This window comes from Lacerta agilis, chromosome 10 (assembly GCF_009819535.1).
Source record: "Lacerta agilis isolate rLacAgi1 chromosome 10, rLacAgi1.pri, whole genome shotgun sequence".
Lineage (NCBI taxonomy): Eukaryota > Metazoa > Chordata > Lepidosauria > Squamata > Lacertidae > Lacerta > Lacerta agilis.
Window position 1 is genome coordinate 14,326,832 of NC_046321.1, and position 13,371 is coordinate 14,340,202.

Here is a 13,371-nt window from a genome sequence, read left to right on the forward strand (position 1 = left end):
CCCGTGTCTGTAGCCAGACACATTTAAACTCATCAGTCATCTTCAGTAACAGAGAGACGGGTAGAAGTTAAGTAAACAAGGAGCAATTGTTGTTTAAAAGAAAGAAATGTTTTAATTTGCGCATGGAAGCCATTTCAGAAACGCCATCGTGGTTGTCGGTGTTATCACCTTTGAAATGGGTTTTTAAAAGAAGACCTCTGCCTTGAATGTTCCCCTAGCCCCTCTTCAAAACCATATCCATTTTTAATCTGTCTTCCTCGTCTCCCTTAGCACTTGACCACTTTTGTCTTGGATCGGAAAGAGGCCATGATCACGGTGGATGACGGCATAAGGAAACTGAAGCTGCTGGATGCCAAAGGCAAAGTGTGGACACAAGATATGATTCTCCAAGTGGATGACAAAGCTGTCAGCCTGGTGGACTTGGAATCAAAGGTACCATGAAAAGCCTTTTAAGCACTGTGCCTTCGTATTTTCAAAGTTGCTGGGGAAGAGAGAAATTGTCTTGGGGCTAGGGGGAAAACTGCTTTCTTTTTCAGGGTTTCGTATCATTTTTTTAAATAACTGCTTTACGGTCCTCTCTGCGTGAGCAATAGTTCGTAAGTCACGGAGCTTCTCGGGCTTCCACGCAACTGGGTTCTTTGATTCAGTGGCTTTGAGTAATAATTTGAAGATTTGCCATCAAATCTCCCTTTGCAGAATGAGCTGGAGAATTTTCCCCTGAGCACAATCCAACACTGCCATGCTGTGATGAGCTCCTGCAGCTACGACTCTATCCTTGCCTTAGTTTGCAAAGAGCCAGCCCAAAGCAAAGCAGATCTCCACCTTTTCCAGTGCGATGAAGTTAAGGTAAGGCAAAAGACGGAAATTGAGGGCGCTCGGCCTTTTAACTTCGCTTTGCTTGGGGCTTATCCACGCTCACCTTTCCTCTGCTCTTTCGTTCTTCCTTTGTTTGCCCAATAGATTTTATTAAGGTTCGAAAGAAAATATATAAAGGTTAATATCAGATATCCAGTGTCTTTGTATCACAGATAAAAGAAACCAATCTAAATACTGTAGAAAAACAAACCAAAAGGAGGGGAGGCGAGAAAAAGGAAAGGAGAAAGAGAGCTTCCGATTCTTTGTCTGTCAGCTATATATAGAAAATTATTCAAAGCACCCACTCCAAGATCACACCTAACAATTCCACTCTCTATAAACCAATATTTTAGCCAGTCCTCAAACCTAGATATCATAACTTCATGTTCTTTTTCATGCAACAAGTCTGGGGAGAGGTCTTTGGGAAGGCTGCAATTGGCCCCTGAGCCTCGGGTTCCCCACCCTTGGTCAAGAAGACCTAGAGGCTTAAATATGCTTTTAATTAGGAATGCAAGAAGAGTCCTGCTGGATCAGACCCCAAGGCCCATCTAGTCCAACATCCTGTTCTCACAGCAGCCAACCAGATACCTATGGGAAGCCCACAAGTGCAGCTAAAAGGTAAAGGTAAAGGGACACCTGACCATTAGGTTCAGTCGTGCCCGACTCTGGGGTTGCGGCGCTCATCTCGTGTTACTGGCCGAGGGAGCCAGCGTACAGCTTCCGGGTCATGTGGCCAGCATGACTAAGCCGCTTCTGGCAAACCAGAGCAGCGCACGGAAACGCCGTTTACCTTCCCGCCGGAGCGGAACCTATTTATGTACTTGCACTTTTGACATGCTTTCGAACTGATAGGTGGGCAGGAGCTGGACCGAGCAACAGGAGCTCACCCTGTCGCGGGGATTCAAACCACCGACCTTCTGATCAGCAAGCCCTAGGCTCTGTGGTTTAACCCACAGCGCCACCCTCATCTATTTTATTTTATTGCTAATGCAGAGTGAAATATTTTTAACCTTGTGACATGGGTTTTCTGATTTGATTTTTGAACTGCCTCGAGAAGGGTTGTTGTTGTTTCGCTCTGAAAGGTGATGTAAAGTAGTAAATTGATTTATCTTATTTATTATTTAACTAAGACCCATCTAGGACCACATTCTGTTTCCAACAGAGGCCACTTGGAGCACATCAACCTCCTTTGCCCTCCTGATGTTGGACCACATCAGCCCCAAGCAGCATGGCCAGTGGCCAGGGGCGATGAGATTTGTAGTCCAGCAACACCTGGAAGGCACCAGATTTATTAGCTATGCAATAATCCATGGCATTTCAGACTGAGATTGAGTCCAAACAGGGCTGAAGTGTGAACTGACCTTTAGCCGAGCTGCTCAGTCCACCTGCAGGCAGAGCTCATTTTCCTGCCACAGTAATGTTTTCACCTGCTTTGCCCTCAGGGTATCCATGTAAATTGCTTGGATAGTTTACTCTGCCACACTGAATCAACTGGACATATATTGGAGGTGACATTCTGTTTTCTCCTGAATAAGATGCTTTTGCAAAATACTGAAGGGAGATGTCTTGTTTGGGGATGGAATGCTTGTTCTGCAGCCTTTGTCTGTAGCTGGATTTCTATTTTATTTTTTAATTTCTTGTGAGCAAACTTGATCCAAGTGTCCCCAAACTCGAAGGAACGTCGGTGAATATTGGCAGCCACTGAAGTGTGTTTATCAGCATTTACTGGTGAACACCCCAAAACTGGGGAACAGATGGTGACTGTCAAACATTCCCCAGTGTACGTCTTGAGCGGTTGGATATTCGCAGAAGATTTCCACAGCTGTCAACATTTATTAAATTTGGGTCATTCCCTGTGCTAGACAGATTAAAATATATAATTCCTTTCCTTTAAGCCTTAGTGTTGTATCCAGCTAAATTCTACTCACAGGAGACTCAATGAAATTAAGAAAGTAAGAAGAGCTCGTTAGATCATACTAATAACCCATCAAGTCCATCATCTTGGTCTCGTAGTGGCCAACCAGGTGCCTGTCGGAAGGACATGAGCAGGACCTGATGAAGTAATCCTAAATCGGTCATCTCCCATCGATTTTAGTAGGTCTACACTGAGTATGGCTAGTACAGGAACTTCAATTACTTTTCCAGCCCCTGCTCTTTATATCCTCTTTCTCTGTATCACAAAGTATGGCCTGCTGAAGATCTGATGCTTCTGGGACTGTTCCAATGATAGTAACAGAACGATGTTTTGTTGGCCCATGTGGCTGCCTGGCAGAATCTGTTTTCCCAGGACAATGGAAGTGGGCTCCAGGAATATGTCAGAGCTGCAGTGTTTCAGGAGATCGTAATCGTGAGTGTAAGCAGGCAACTTCCGAACTATCCACCAAAGCAGTAATTGCAGCCGATTACATTTGTTTCCTGCCCCTTAGCTTCCTTTCGAACTCAAGAATAGCCTTTCTGCTTATATCAAAGGTCCTCTCCGTGGTTATAAGCAATAAACAAAACAACAAAAGGTGCACGACCAAATTATACAATCTCCACATAAATTGTTAGGTCCAAAATAAAGACCCCCAAAATGAACAGCAACAATGCCCCCCAGGCAATACCTGGTTTTCAACATTGCAGTATATCACCCGATAAACATCTCAATGTACTGATATCTCACGATGTCTGAAATAAGGATGGAGCTATGTAGAGGCCTTAGCTGGCTTCACGGTGATTTGTGATTTTTGCATAGCACACGCACCATGATCCACGATATATTGGCAGGTCACACTTCCCCAAACGGATGTCATGATGCAGACTTCAAACCAGTTTTGGACGATACATGGCCCAGCCCTACTCATGAACAGTTCACGTCAGACAACATGACAGGCTTGGTCAGTACCTCTTCAGTGACTGAATGGGCCCCCTTGAGCATGCCCAAGTATTCCTCAGTTGGCTGGCTGATGTACTTTGAAAACGACTGCCAGAGCCCGTTACGAGGAAATCAGGGAGACAACGATCAGAGCCTTCTTTCAGAGTCTTGCTTTGACAGTGCAGCAGAGACTGATCAGCCCTGAGCTAAAAGTGACTTTTAAGACCATGACGCTCCTGCCTGACTGGATGAGAATGTGATAGTTTTGGCTTGCAAAGAGAAGTGCAGAGAGCACTGACTAATATTGGCAACTTTACCCTTGTATGGTTTTTAAAGAGCAGCTGTTCTGTATTTACTTGGAAGTGGAAGATTTGCTGTGGGCAGAAGACCCTTTTAATTTTTTTTTTAAAAATTATTTTTTTTGCGGGTGTGCCAATAACCTCGAAGCAGAGTCTGGCTTGCTGCCAGCCAACATCCCTAAATATTATTGACTCCCAGTACTTTGGCCACCTCATGAGAAGAGAAGACACCCTAGAAAAGACCCTGATGTTGGGAAAGATGGAGGGCACAAGGAGAAGGGGACGACAGAGGACGAGATGGTTGGACAGTGTTCTCGAAGCTACTAACATGAGTTTGGCCAAACTGCGAGAGGCAGTGAAGGATAGGCGTGCCTGGCGTGCTCTGGTCCATGGGGTCACGAAGAGTCGGACACGACTGAACGACTGAACAACAACAACAACATTACGGCTGTCCTGGGGTGGTTGGCATGTGAGCAGATTTAAGCTGCAAACAATAATCTGTATCTCATAGGCGCAATCGAGCTCTGTAATGAGCTTGGCACCCGTCTGTCTCAGGAGACAATGGAGGAGAGCACCTTTGGAGGTGAAGTTGGAATGGCTGGAGAGTTACAGCACTTGCTGTGGCTGTAGAGACCAATATGAGAGGGAGGAGAAACACAAAAAACCATAGAATGGTAGATTTGGAAGGGAACCCATGTAGTGAGCCTTTTGTAGTGCAGGAACCACAGCCTCTGAGTAAAGTGGACTCAGTGAAGTCGAGTGGCAATATAATCAGGACGGACTCAGAAATATCATTCGCTGGAGTTATTTGCTCTGCCACAGATGAAAGCAGGATTATGTACTAGATATATCCTCAGTTAGATCTACCAGGGCTCTTACATCCTGACAACACCATTCAGGGATGTGATAGAGCCTGTTTGGCTTAAGGCAGGGATGGGGAATCTGTCATGTGTTCGGCTACAGGTCTCATCATCACTGACCATTGGCTACGCTAGGGTAGAACTGATGGAGAGTTATGTCTCTCCAGATGTTGATGGACTCCAAAGGTCCCCATCCCTGATACAGGGTTCTCTACTTTCTGTGTGTTTGGTAGCCTGTGAATTTCCGACACCCCGAAGTGATGACTGAATCAAACTTGGCAGTGATCCTGGGATGAGGCTTCAGCATTCCCCATAACTCCTTGCTTCTTACAGGGACTAGCAGAACTTGGATGAATGGCGCAAACCACATTCTAGATGTCCTTAATTTGTGTGATCTATGCATCTGCCCTGAGACCTGCGGGTATAGGGCGGTATGCAAATTTAATAAAATAACCATTCTTCTTATCTTGCTGCTGAATTTGGGTCGCTCTCTGGGCAGAATTTTGCTTTGCTCCGCATCTTCTTAACACAGCCCTGCTTTTAAGATCTTACCATATTCGGTATCAAATTTTCTGTTTTCACCTGTTGAACTGCTTCTGCCCAGGCGAACTTGATCCACGAAGACATTGAAAGTGCAATCAGCGACAGCAAAGGGGGGAAGCCAAAGAGGAGACTCGAAACGCTCAGGTAAGGCATACGTTTTGATTTGCAAATCATATCCCATATTCTTCCTAACAGTGAACTCAGGTGTGGAGCACTGATATAAGTGGGGTCAAAATGCAGCAGAAACGAGAGAAGAGGGGGAACTTGTCAGTGTGCTTGCAGCATCCTTGGGGCTTAGTCCAAGGCAAACTTCCTGAAAGGAGTTAGACAGGAACTCTGCACAAATATATATATAGTCAGGAAACCCCCCTCCCCACGACAGGTAGCATCCCGGGAGAGCCTGCAGTACAGGGAACCCACCCCCTTTGTTCACTAGTTCGTCATCCCCCTCCTCAGCAGGAAGCGACCATTCCTCCAGTGGGGAGGGGGAGTTAGAGGCAGGAAGTCGGCGCAGGGGCTGTGAAGAGATCGCAGAGCCTGAGCACCAAGGGGAAAGCGGGGAACAGGGACGGTTCCCCATGCTCCGAGTTCACAGACAGGAAGGACGTGGAAGGGGGAGGCGGGGGTTCAGGATCCCACACCTCTTTTGCTGGACAAAGAACCGGAAGGGTTCATTCCTGGACTCTGCAGAGGGATGAGATGGACGTTTGAACTTTTGCTCCACTGTAAATATCTGCACAATAAAGAACTTAGTTTTAGAAGTTCTGCGTTTGGCTGATTTCTCATGAGCAACCACTGAACGTCCTTACAGATATATATGTGTGTGTGTGTGTGTGTGTGTGTGTGTGTGTGGTTATTATGTGCTCCACATGGGTAATTCCACTGCTACTTCCTCTTCTCCCTTCTGAGCTCTAGAAATCTGCCCCAGAGGGTCCTTCAGCCCAGGGGCATAGCACCCAGAGTGGCGGGGGCGGGGAGATCCATCCACGGGGGTGCTCCGGCGATCTGCCCACAGAGGCAGCATTACAATCCGTGCACGGGAGCGCCGCAGTGATCCGCCCAGGGGGGTGGTGTAGCAATTTGCCCATGGCATCTGTCTGGCAGACACAAGCCCCACGCTGCCGTTTTGGACAGTGTAGGGTCCTGAGCCATCGCGTCACTCCCAAGAGAGACGCGTGGCTCAGGCGCGCTGCAGGCCAGGCCATGTGGTCAGTGCCGCCCCCCACGGTGTGCCATTTTGTCACCCCTCTCGGATGACACCCAGGGTGGCCCACACACCCCCCCCCCACGTCCCTGCTCCAGCCCACCAGAACTGATGATGAGGTTGCAGGGGGTATAGGGCTACAAGGGACAGGTGAGGAAGAAAAAAGTTCTGTTGTGTGCACAGATATCTGTCTTGGTTGCGGCCCACAGTGTAGTACTCTGTACTAAAAATGCTTAAATTCTTTAACGAAAAGAGCTAAACGCTTCCACTTACGTTGTCTTACCTGTTCAGCAGTGCCCTGCTTTTGCTTCTTACAGATTATGGTACTCAGGAACAGAAATGTGTGAGATTAAGCAGTAGTGTTTTGTTGCGGGACACACACGCGTGTGGGAAATGTTTGCAACCTTGGAGCATTCCCTGGGTTTTCTTTGGAGGCCTCACTTCCTCGTGGGTCTCTTTCCACAATGGCTTCATACGCCTTTGAAACACATCACACCCTGCCTGCAAATTGGGAGGGGGGGCACTTTCCCCACCTATTAGTGAAATCTCTTCTTTTATAGATGCTGACAAATTATCTCAAGTTCTCTGGAAAGGTGTGCCAGCTCTTGCTCAAAAACACACACATTTATTTTAGCGGTGTGTTATTTTGCTTTTAGACTTGCCCCTGCTGTACAAAGATGGTGATATTACTTTGGTTTCGATACGCACGATATTCAGCTTTATTGAAAGGCTCCTCCTTAGATTCAGATGTATAATTTATTGATGTTGCTTTGTACTGCTACCTAGGGAGAGCGAGAGATGGCATGCAGCTGAGAGTTCAGAGTACAAGGCTTCTCTCTCTCTCTCCCTGCTCCCCAGCCGTATTCTAATAAACCACGGAGGAAAGAGATTTCATTTTCTCAGCCTTTTGCTTTTGATTTGCCATGTCTCCCACCTAGGATGCTTTCCAAAGTTGACGGTGCCATTCCTCCGCCTCCGAGAGCACCAGCTCCTGTCCCCCCGGGTACTGTCACGCAGGTGGACGTCAGAAGCCGGGTAGCAGCCTGGTCCGCTTGGGCAGCTGAACAAGGAGACTGTGAGTGTTTTGCGGAAACCGTGAGATAACCTTGCAAGGCAGAGACTGGCAACGTTCTGTGCCAAGCCTGTCGGTTGGGTGGCCTTGGGCTGTATGCGGCCTCTTGGCCTTGCCTGTGACAAACCTCCTCTCGGGGTACAGGCGAGGCTGTCTGAACCCCACACACAAAACTGCCACATTTAGTTTGGATGACTTATCAAGAAGAGCTAAATTCTGCTTTAGCAGATTTATTCTGGCTTCTTCTTTTTTCTTTCTTTTTTGAGGGGGCGGGATTTTAGGCTACAGTGTTTTGCACATGTACCAGGGAAGAAGCTCTGTTGAACATTGATTTCTGTGTAAAAATGCATACAGTTGCTTTGCTGTGGTTTTTCTTGCCATGGAGAAGGGCAGTTAGCTAACCTGAGCAGTGGAGTCCCAATCTTTGAAAATCTTATCCATCCACTCGGTTGGCTCCTAAGATTTCAACAACCACAGTTTGTTGTCCAAAGCAGGAACAATCTCACAGATGATCCAAGTCGCTACTGGTCGCTTCTCTTGGGCAACATCCACACCAGACATTTAAAGCACTATGATGCTGCTAGTAGGAGTAGGAATAGTAATTGTTGTTGTTGTAATATTTATATGCCTCCCATCTAACTGGGTTGCCCCAGGCACTCTGGGTGGCTTCCAGCAAAATATAAAAACACAACAAACCATCAAACATTAAAAGCTTCCTTATACAGGACTGCATTCAGATGTCTTCTAAAAGTCATATAGTTGTCTAAAAGTCATATAGTTAAGCAGTCATGGCTTCCCCCAAAGTATTCTGAGAGCTGCATGTTAAGAGTGCCGAGAGGTGTTCAGAAATCCTTATTTCTCTCAAGAGCTACAATCCTAATAATGGTTTGACAATCATTCCCTCTTGACAGGGAAGCCTGGAACCTGTAGCCCTGTGAGGGGAATAGGAGTTTGGATTTGATATCCCGCTTTTCACTACCCGAAGGAGTCTCAAAGCGGCTAACATTCTCCTTTCCCTTCCTCCCCCACAACAAACACTCTGTGAGGTGAGTGGGGCTGAGAGACTTCATAGAAATGTGACTAGCCCAGGGTCACCCAGCAGCTGCATGTGGAGGAGTGGAGACGCGAACCCAGTTCCCCAGATTACGAGTCTACCACTCTTAACCACTACACCACACTGGCTCTCCTAACAACTTCCTTCACCATTCGCAAACTACCGCTCCCGGAGTTCTTCAGGGGAAGCTGTGACGTGGTATCATAATGTTTTAAAAGTATGCTGTGAGTCCCATCATGACTCATTTCACAGCATGTGACACACATCGTTTTTGATGGACTAAGAAATAGTCCTTCTGTTTCAGGTATTGCGGGCTGCATATTGTGGGTTGCAAGTCATTGGGGTTTGAAAACACTCTAGGTTCCTGTCCAAGTTGAGTGGATCAATTGGGATGTTTCTTTCCTTAGTTGAGAAATCTAGACACGAGCACGAAGAAACGTCTGAAATGATGGCAGCCAAGATCGACAGAGATGTTGTAAGTGAAAGACGTGTGTGTGTGTGTGTGTGTGTGTGTGTGTGTGTGTGTTCTCACCATGTTGTTCAATCTGGTGAGATGTTGGATGTTAGTTGTTTTGTGAGGTGGGTAAACAGTTAATGGGTGAAAGGCCTCTTTGCTTCTAGATTACCCTAGAGCCGCATCATTATGCTACATTTCCAAAGGATCCAACCCACTTTGAGTTCCTGCCTCAAATCCTAGTTGTACATGGAGCTGAATAGCCACCTGCTTTCTCCTTTTTGTTTTTACCTTTTTCTCCTTTTTGTTTTTAAAATCCCTCCTCCGCATGGAGGGCGTTCCATGAATGCATGCTGCTGCCGAGAAGGCCCTGTCATGGGTGTCAGCACCCACCAAGGGACGCCCAGTGGCAGCTGTAGAGCTTCCCTTTCTTGGTCAGTATTAAATACATAACAGTCAGAATGAGCCCTTTGAAGGTTCTCAGCCTTTTGAGAGACGTCGTTGTCCTTCTGAGGGAGATGGCACACCTGCATGGCCAAGTCAACCAGCGCAGAGGTCTTTCTATGCTTCTTCCCTGTGCCACCTTGATCATGGGCTTGAGGCCTGCAGTCATTCCTCCATCCCTTTTCATTCCCACAGAGCCCTGGCCAGCAGCAGGAGATGGGTTGCCCTTCCACGTGATCTTGAGGATCGAGAGACCCAGGCAGCATTTCATTTCTGTTTCGTTTCTGTTAGGTAGTCATATTTTCAACAGTAGGCACACGAAGTGTAATGGGAACGCTCCTATCCATAGCCCTGAAGTGGGTGTGCGCCACAGAGTCCTGATGGGCTGGCGCTTCCTGCCAGCGCGTGTTTGAGTATATGAGCCTGCCTTTCACATTTTAATTATGGCATGTTTACTAGAGCGTCTTGCTGCCTAAAGGGTGAAGGAGCGGTACCTTGGAGCTGGTTGCCTAGCAACCACGAGGCATTTGTCTTCCACTCTTTCAGATCTAGAAAATGACTGGATTGGGCTTTCGGCAGAGGCCAGGAAGAGTGTGACAAAGGGCATGAAGAGAATATTCCAGAGCTACTGGATAGCAAGGGCAAGATACACATAGGCCTTAGGCCAACTTTGGTTTCCCCAGCTGTTGTTGGACTACAGCCACCATCTTCCCTAGCCCAATGGTCAGGGCTGATGTGAGTTGTGGTTCAAGGACATCTGGGACCCCAGCATTGATGAAGGCTGTCTGTGATCTAACATCAGGGCCTGCTTTCCAGCTCTGGGTGCCACAAGTCCATGAACCACCCTGAGATATTTCAGATGACCAACAGTATAAAAACCTAATAAATAAAAGTTTGGAGCACCTGCTCTTGGGCTCCCCTGTGCTGCACAGGACTGCTCTGTGTTGCGCACACAGTTTGTGCAGATCAAACATAAGGAAAGCCTTGCTGGATCAGGCCAGTGGCCCATCCTGTCCTCACAATGGTCGGCCAAAAGTCTGTGGGAAGCCCTCTGCCCACCTGGGTTCGCCAGCAGCTGGTATTCAGAGGCACACCGACTGTCCTGATCTGCAGGCCCAAAGGAGGCCCTGCGAGGGTGGTTTGATGCAGGGATGCCAAAGGAGGACGCTAAAAATGTCAGAATGGCCAGTTCTAGTGCTTTATTAAACAAAGGTATGATCTCAGAGCCCTCAGAGCCCCACTGTCTTTGCAGACTCGGGGTCAAAGCAGCAAACAGTCATCACGACTTGTTCACACCAGGGAAAGCATTTAGGCAATAACAGCAATTTATTACTTATATGCTACTCATCTGGCTGCGTTGCCCCCAGCGAACCCTGGGCAGCTTCCAACAAATTAAAACACAGTATGACATCAAACATTAAAAACTTGCCTATACAGGGCTGCCTTCAGAAAGCCAGATAGGTGTTTATTTCCTTGGCATCCTGCCTGGTTCCCTGTAATAGGCTTGCCATATTTTTAAAAAGTGGAAATCCGGACACAAAAGTTGTTGAGCGTAGTTGTTGTCATACGCCCCGACATGTTTACTGATTTCAGGAAATTCCACCCGGATTCCGACGGGCGGATCCCGGATATGTCCAGGAAATTCTGGACGCACAGAAGCCCTACCTGTAACCTCGTTTCTTGCAGCGAGGGAGCCCCCAGAAGGCCCTCAGAGCTAGGTCTTGGTGTCCGGGCTGAAAATTGTGTATAAATTTTGTAGTTATACAAAGGCAAGCTACCTCAGCTGGCTTCGTTAGCCCAATTAACTCACCCCTAGCTTGGAGGCCCCTTCCCAACTCTCTTCCATCTCCTAGATAAGGAGGTAGCTGACAGGCAGTCAGTGTGAAAAGCCTCCTCTCTCCCAACTAGCTAAGCGTCACAAGCCCACAGATAGACATAGCATCAGAGCAAGCCAATCGGCACATATTAAAACAAGTGTGTTAAGATATATGCAGGCCGATTCTCGCAGCAACTAACAGTTGACCCCGGAGTTATATTGGCGGGTCAAGATGCCGTTTACAGGCCTTGTGGAACATCGCCACCATTTGTTTCTGGCAGTGGATGTGGAGTACGGCCATCGTGGCTTCCTTGAATTTGTCTAACCCTCTCTTAAAGCCATCCAAGTTGGCGGCCGTCTCACGAACTGAGACTGTGCCTCGGGGCGTACGCCAGTTTTGCAACTGCGCATTGCAAAGGAAGACTGGTGGTCGTGGTGAAGCTAGCTTGCTGTCAATGGTCAGCAGAGTCAAGGTCTGCAGAGAACCGCAGGACTTCCTGGAACACAGCCCAGATACTCTTTTTTTTATCACTTAGTACATTCGTGGCAGCCTCGGTGGTGGTTGGCCCCCTTGGAACTGGCAAGGCAGGAAAAAGGGGAGGCCCACGGGAGGGAGAACCTATGGCAGGCATAACCAGAGGCAATGACTCGTGGAACCAACTAATTATTGTTAATTTCTCCCTGCTGAATTCTGCAGAACTGCAATTGAGACTAAGGAAGAGGAAGCAGAGAGGCACCCCCCCCCTCCCAGGCTGCTTGTAAATAAGGAGGCAGGCAAGGGCATTTGTCCTAATGGTCCAGGGTGGTGTGTGTGGTTATAGTTTTGTTTACACCCCCCCCCCCCTTCCCACATTTTATCTTCACGGCTGTCCTAGTTTAGGGACACCCACTGAGCTTAAGGGCTGAGCATATAGAAGAGGGAGAAAGGTTGTTTTCTGCTGCTCCAGAGGAGCGGACACGGGGCAATGGATTCAAACTACAGGAAAGAAGATTCCACCTAAACATTAGGAAGAACTTCCTGACAGTGAGAGCTGTTCGGCAGTGGAATTTGCTGCCAAGGAGTGTGGTGGAGTCTCCTTCTTTGGAGATCTTTAAGCGGAGGCTTGACAGCCATCTGTCAGGAATGCTTTGATGGTGTTTCCTGCTTGGCAGGGGGTTGGACTTGTGGTCTCTTCCAACTCTATGATTCTATGATTCTAGGGATTTGAACCCAGGTCTCCACAGTCTTGCCTGACACTCTCACTCAGGGGTAGTGAATGTACTGCCTTCCAGATGGTTTCTTGAATCCAACTCCCTTCAGCCTCAGCCACCACGGCCAATAATAAGGGTTGGATGGGAGTTGTCATCCAACCTCTGGAGGGCTCCCCATGGACTACCCCATCTCTAACCATTATACCATACTGCCTCACAAGCAGAGGGTGGGAGTTTATAGAGCGGGCTTGAGACGAGTCCTGTTTTCAGGTCCTGCACAAAGCATGACCCTGGCGAAAGCAGTCTAAATACCTGTGAAGTACATGCATGAGAAAAGTCTTTGGCTGCACTGGGTTATTAGCTCAGTCAGTAGAGCTTGAGACTCTTACTCTCAGGGTTGTGGGTTCAAGCCCCATATTGGGCAAAAGATTCCGACATGGCAGGGGGTTGGACTAGAGTGGCTGGGGGGACCCGGCCAGATGGGCGGGGTACAAATAATAAAATTATTATTATTGTAGATGACCCTCGTCATCCTTTCCAACTCTACAATTGTATGCACCATACAAGGCCTTTGCTTTGCCTCTCAAGCTGAGCACTAAAAATATTTGTGGCTGAATCAGTTTTTTTGCCCCAGAATGCAAGAACCCTGGCTGTCGAAACAGTAATAGTTTTATAGCTTTATAATAGCTGGGCATTTGAGACTTAAGTTGGCCAGGATGAGGCGG

General features: G+C 47.6%; 1 protein-coding gene across 3 annotated transcripts in view; it reads left to right on the plus strand.

The window, feature by feature from the left end:
- The window catches only part of EPS8 (epidermal growth factor receptor pathway substrate 8), a 143,612-nt gene that overhangs the window by 89,934 nt on the left and 40,307 nt on the right, over positions 1–13,371 (plus strand). For all 3 annotated transcript variants that reach the window (XR_004427436.1, XR_004427437.1, XM_033161737.1), the window contains exons 5-9: positions 271–432; positions 697–846; positions 5,473–5,555; positions 7,554–7,690; positions 9,149–9,216. Coding sequence is in view for 1 of the 3 variants with exons in the window: in XM_033161737.1 (XP_033017628.1) it covers positions 271–432; positions 697–846; positions 5,473–5,555; positions 7,554–7,690; positions 9,149–9,216 (600 nt within the window). In the remaining 2 variants the exon portion in view is untranslated. The remainder of the gene's footprint in view (positions 1–270; positions 433–696; positions 847–5,472; positions 5,556–7,553; positions 7,691–9,148; positions 9,217–13,371) is intronic.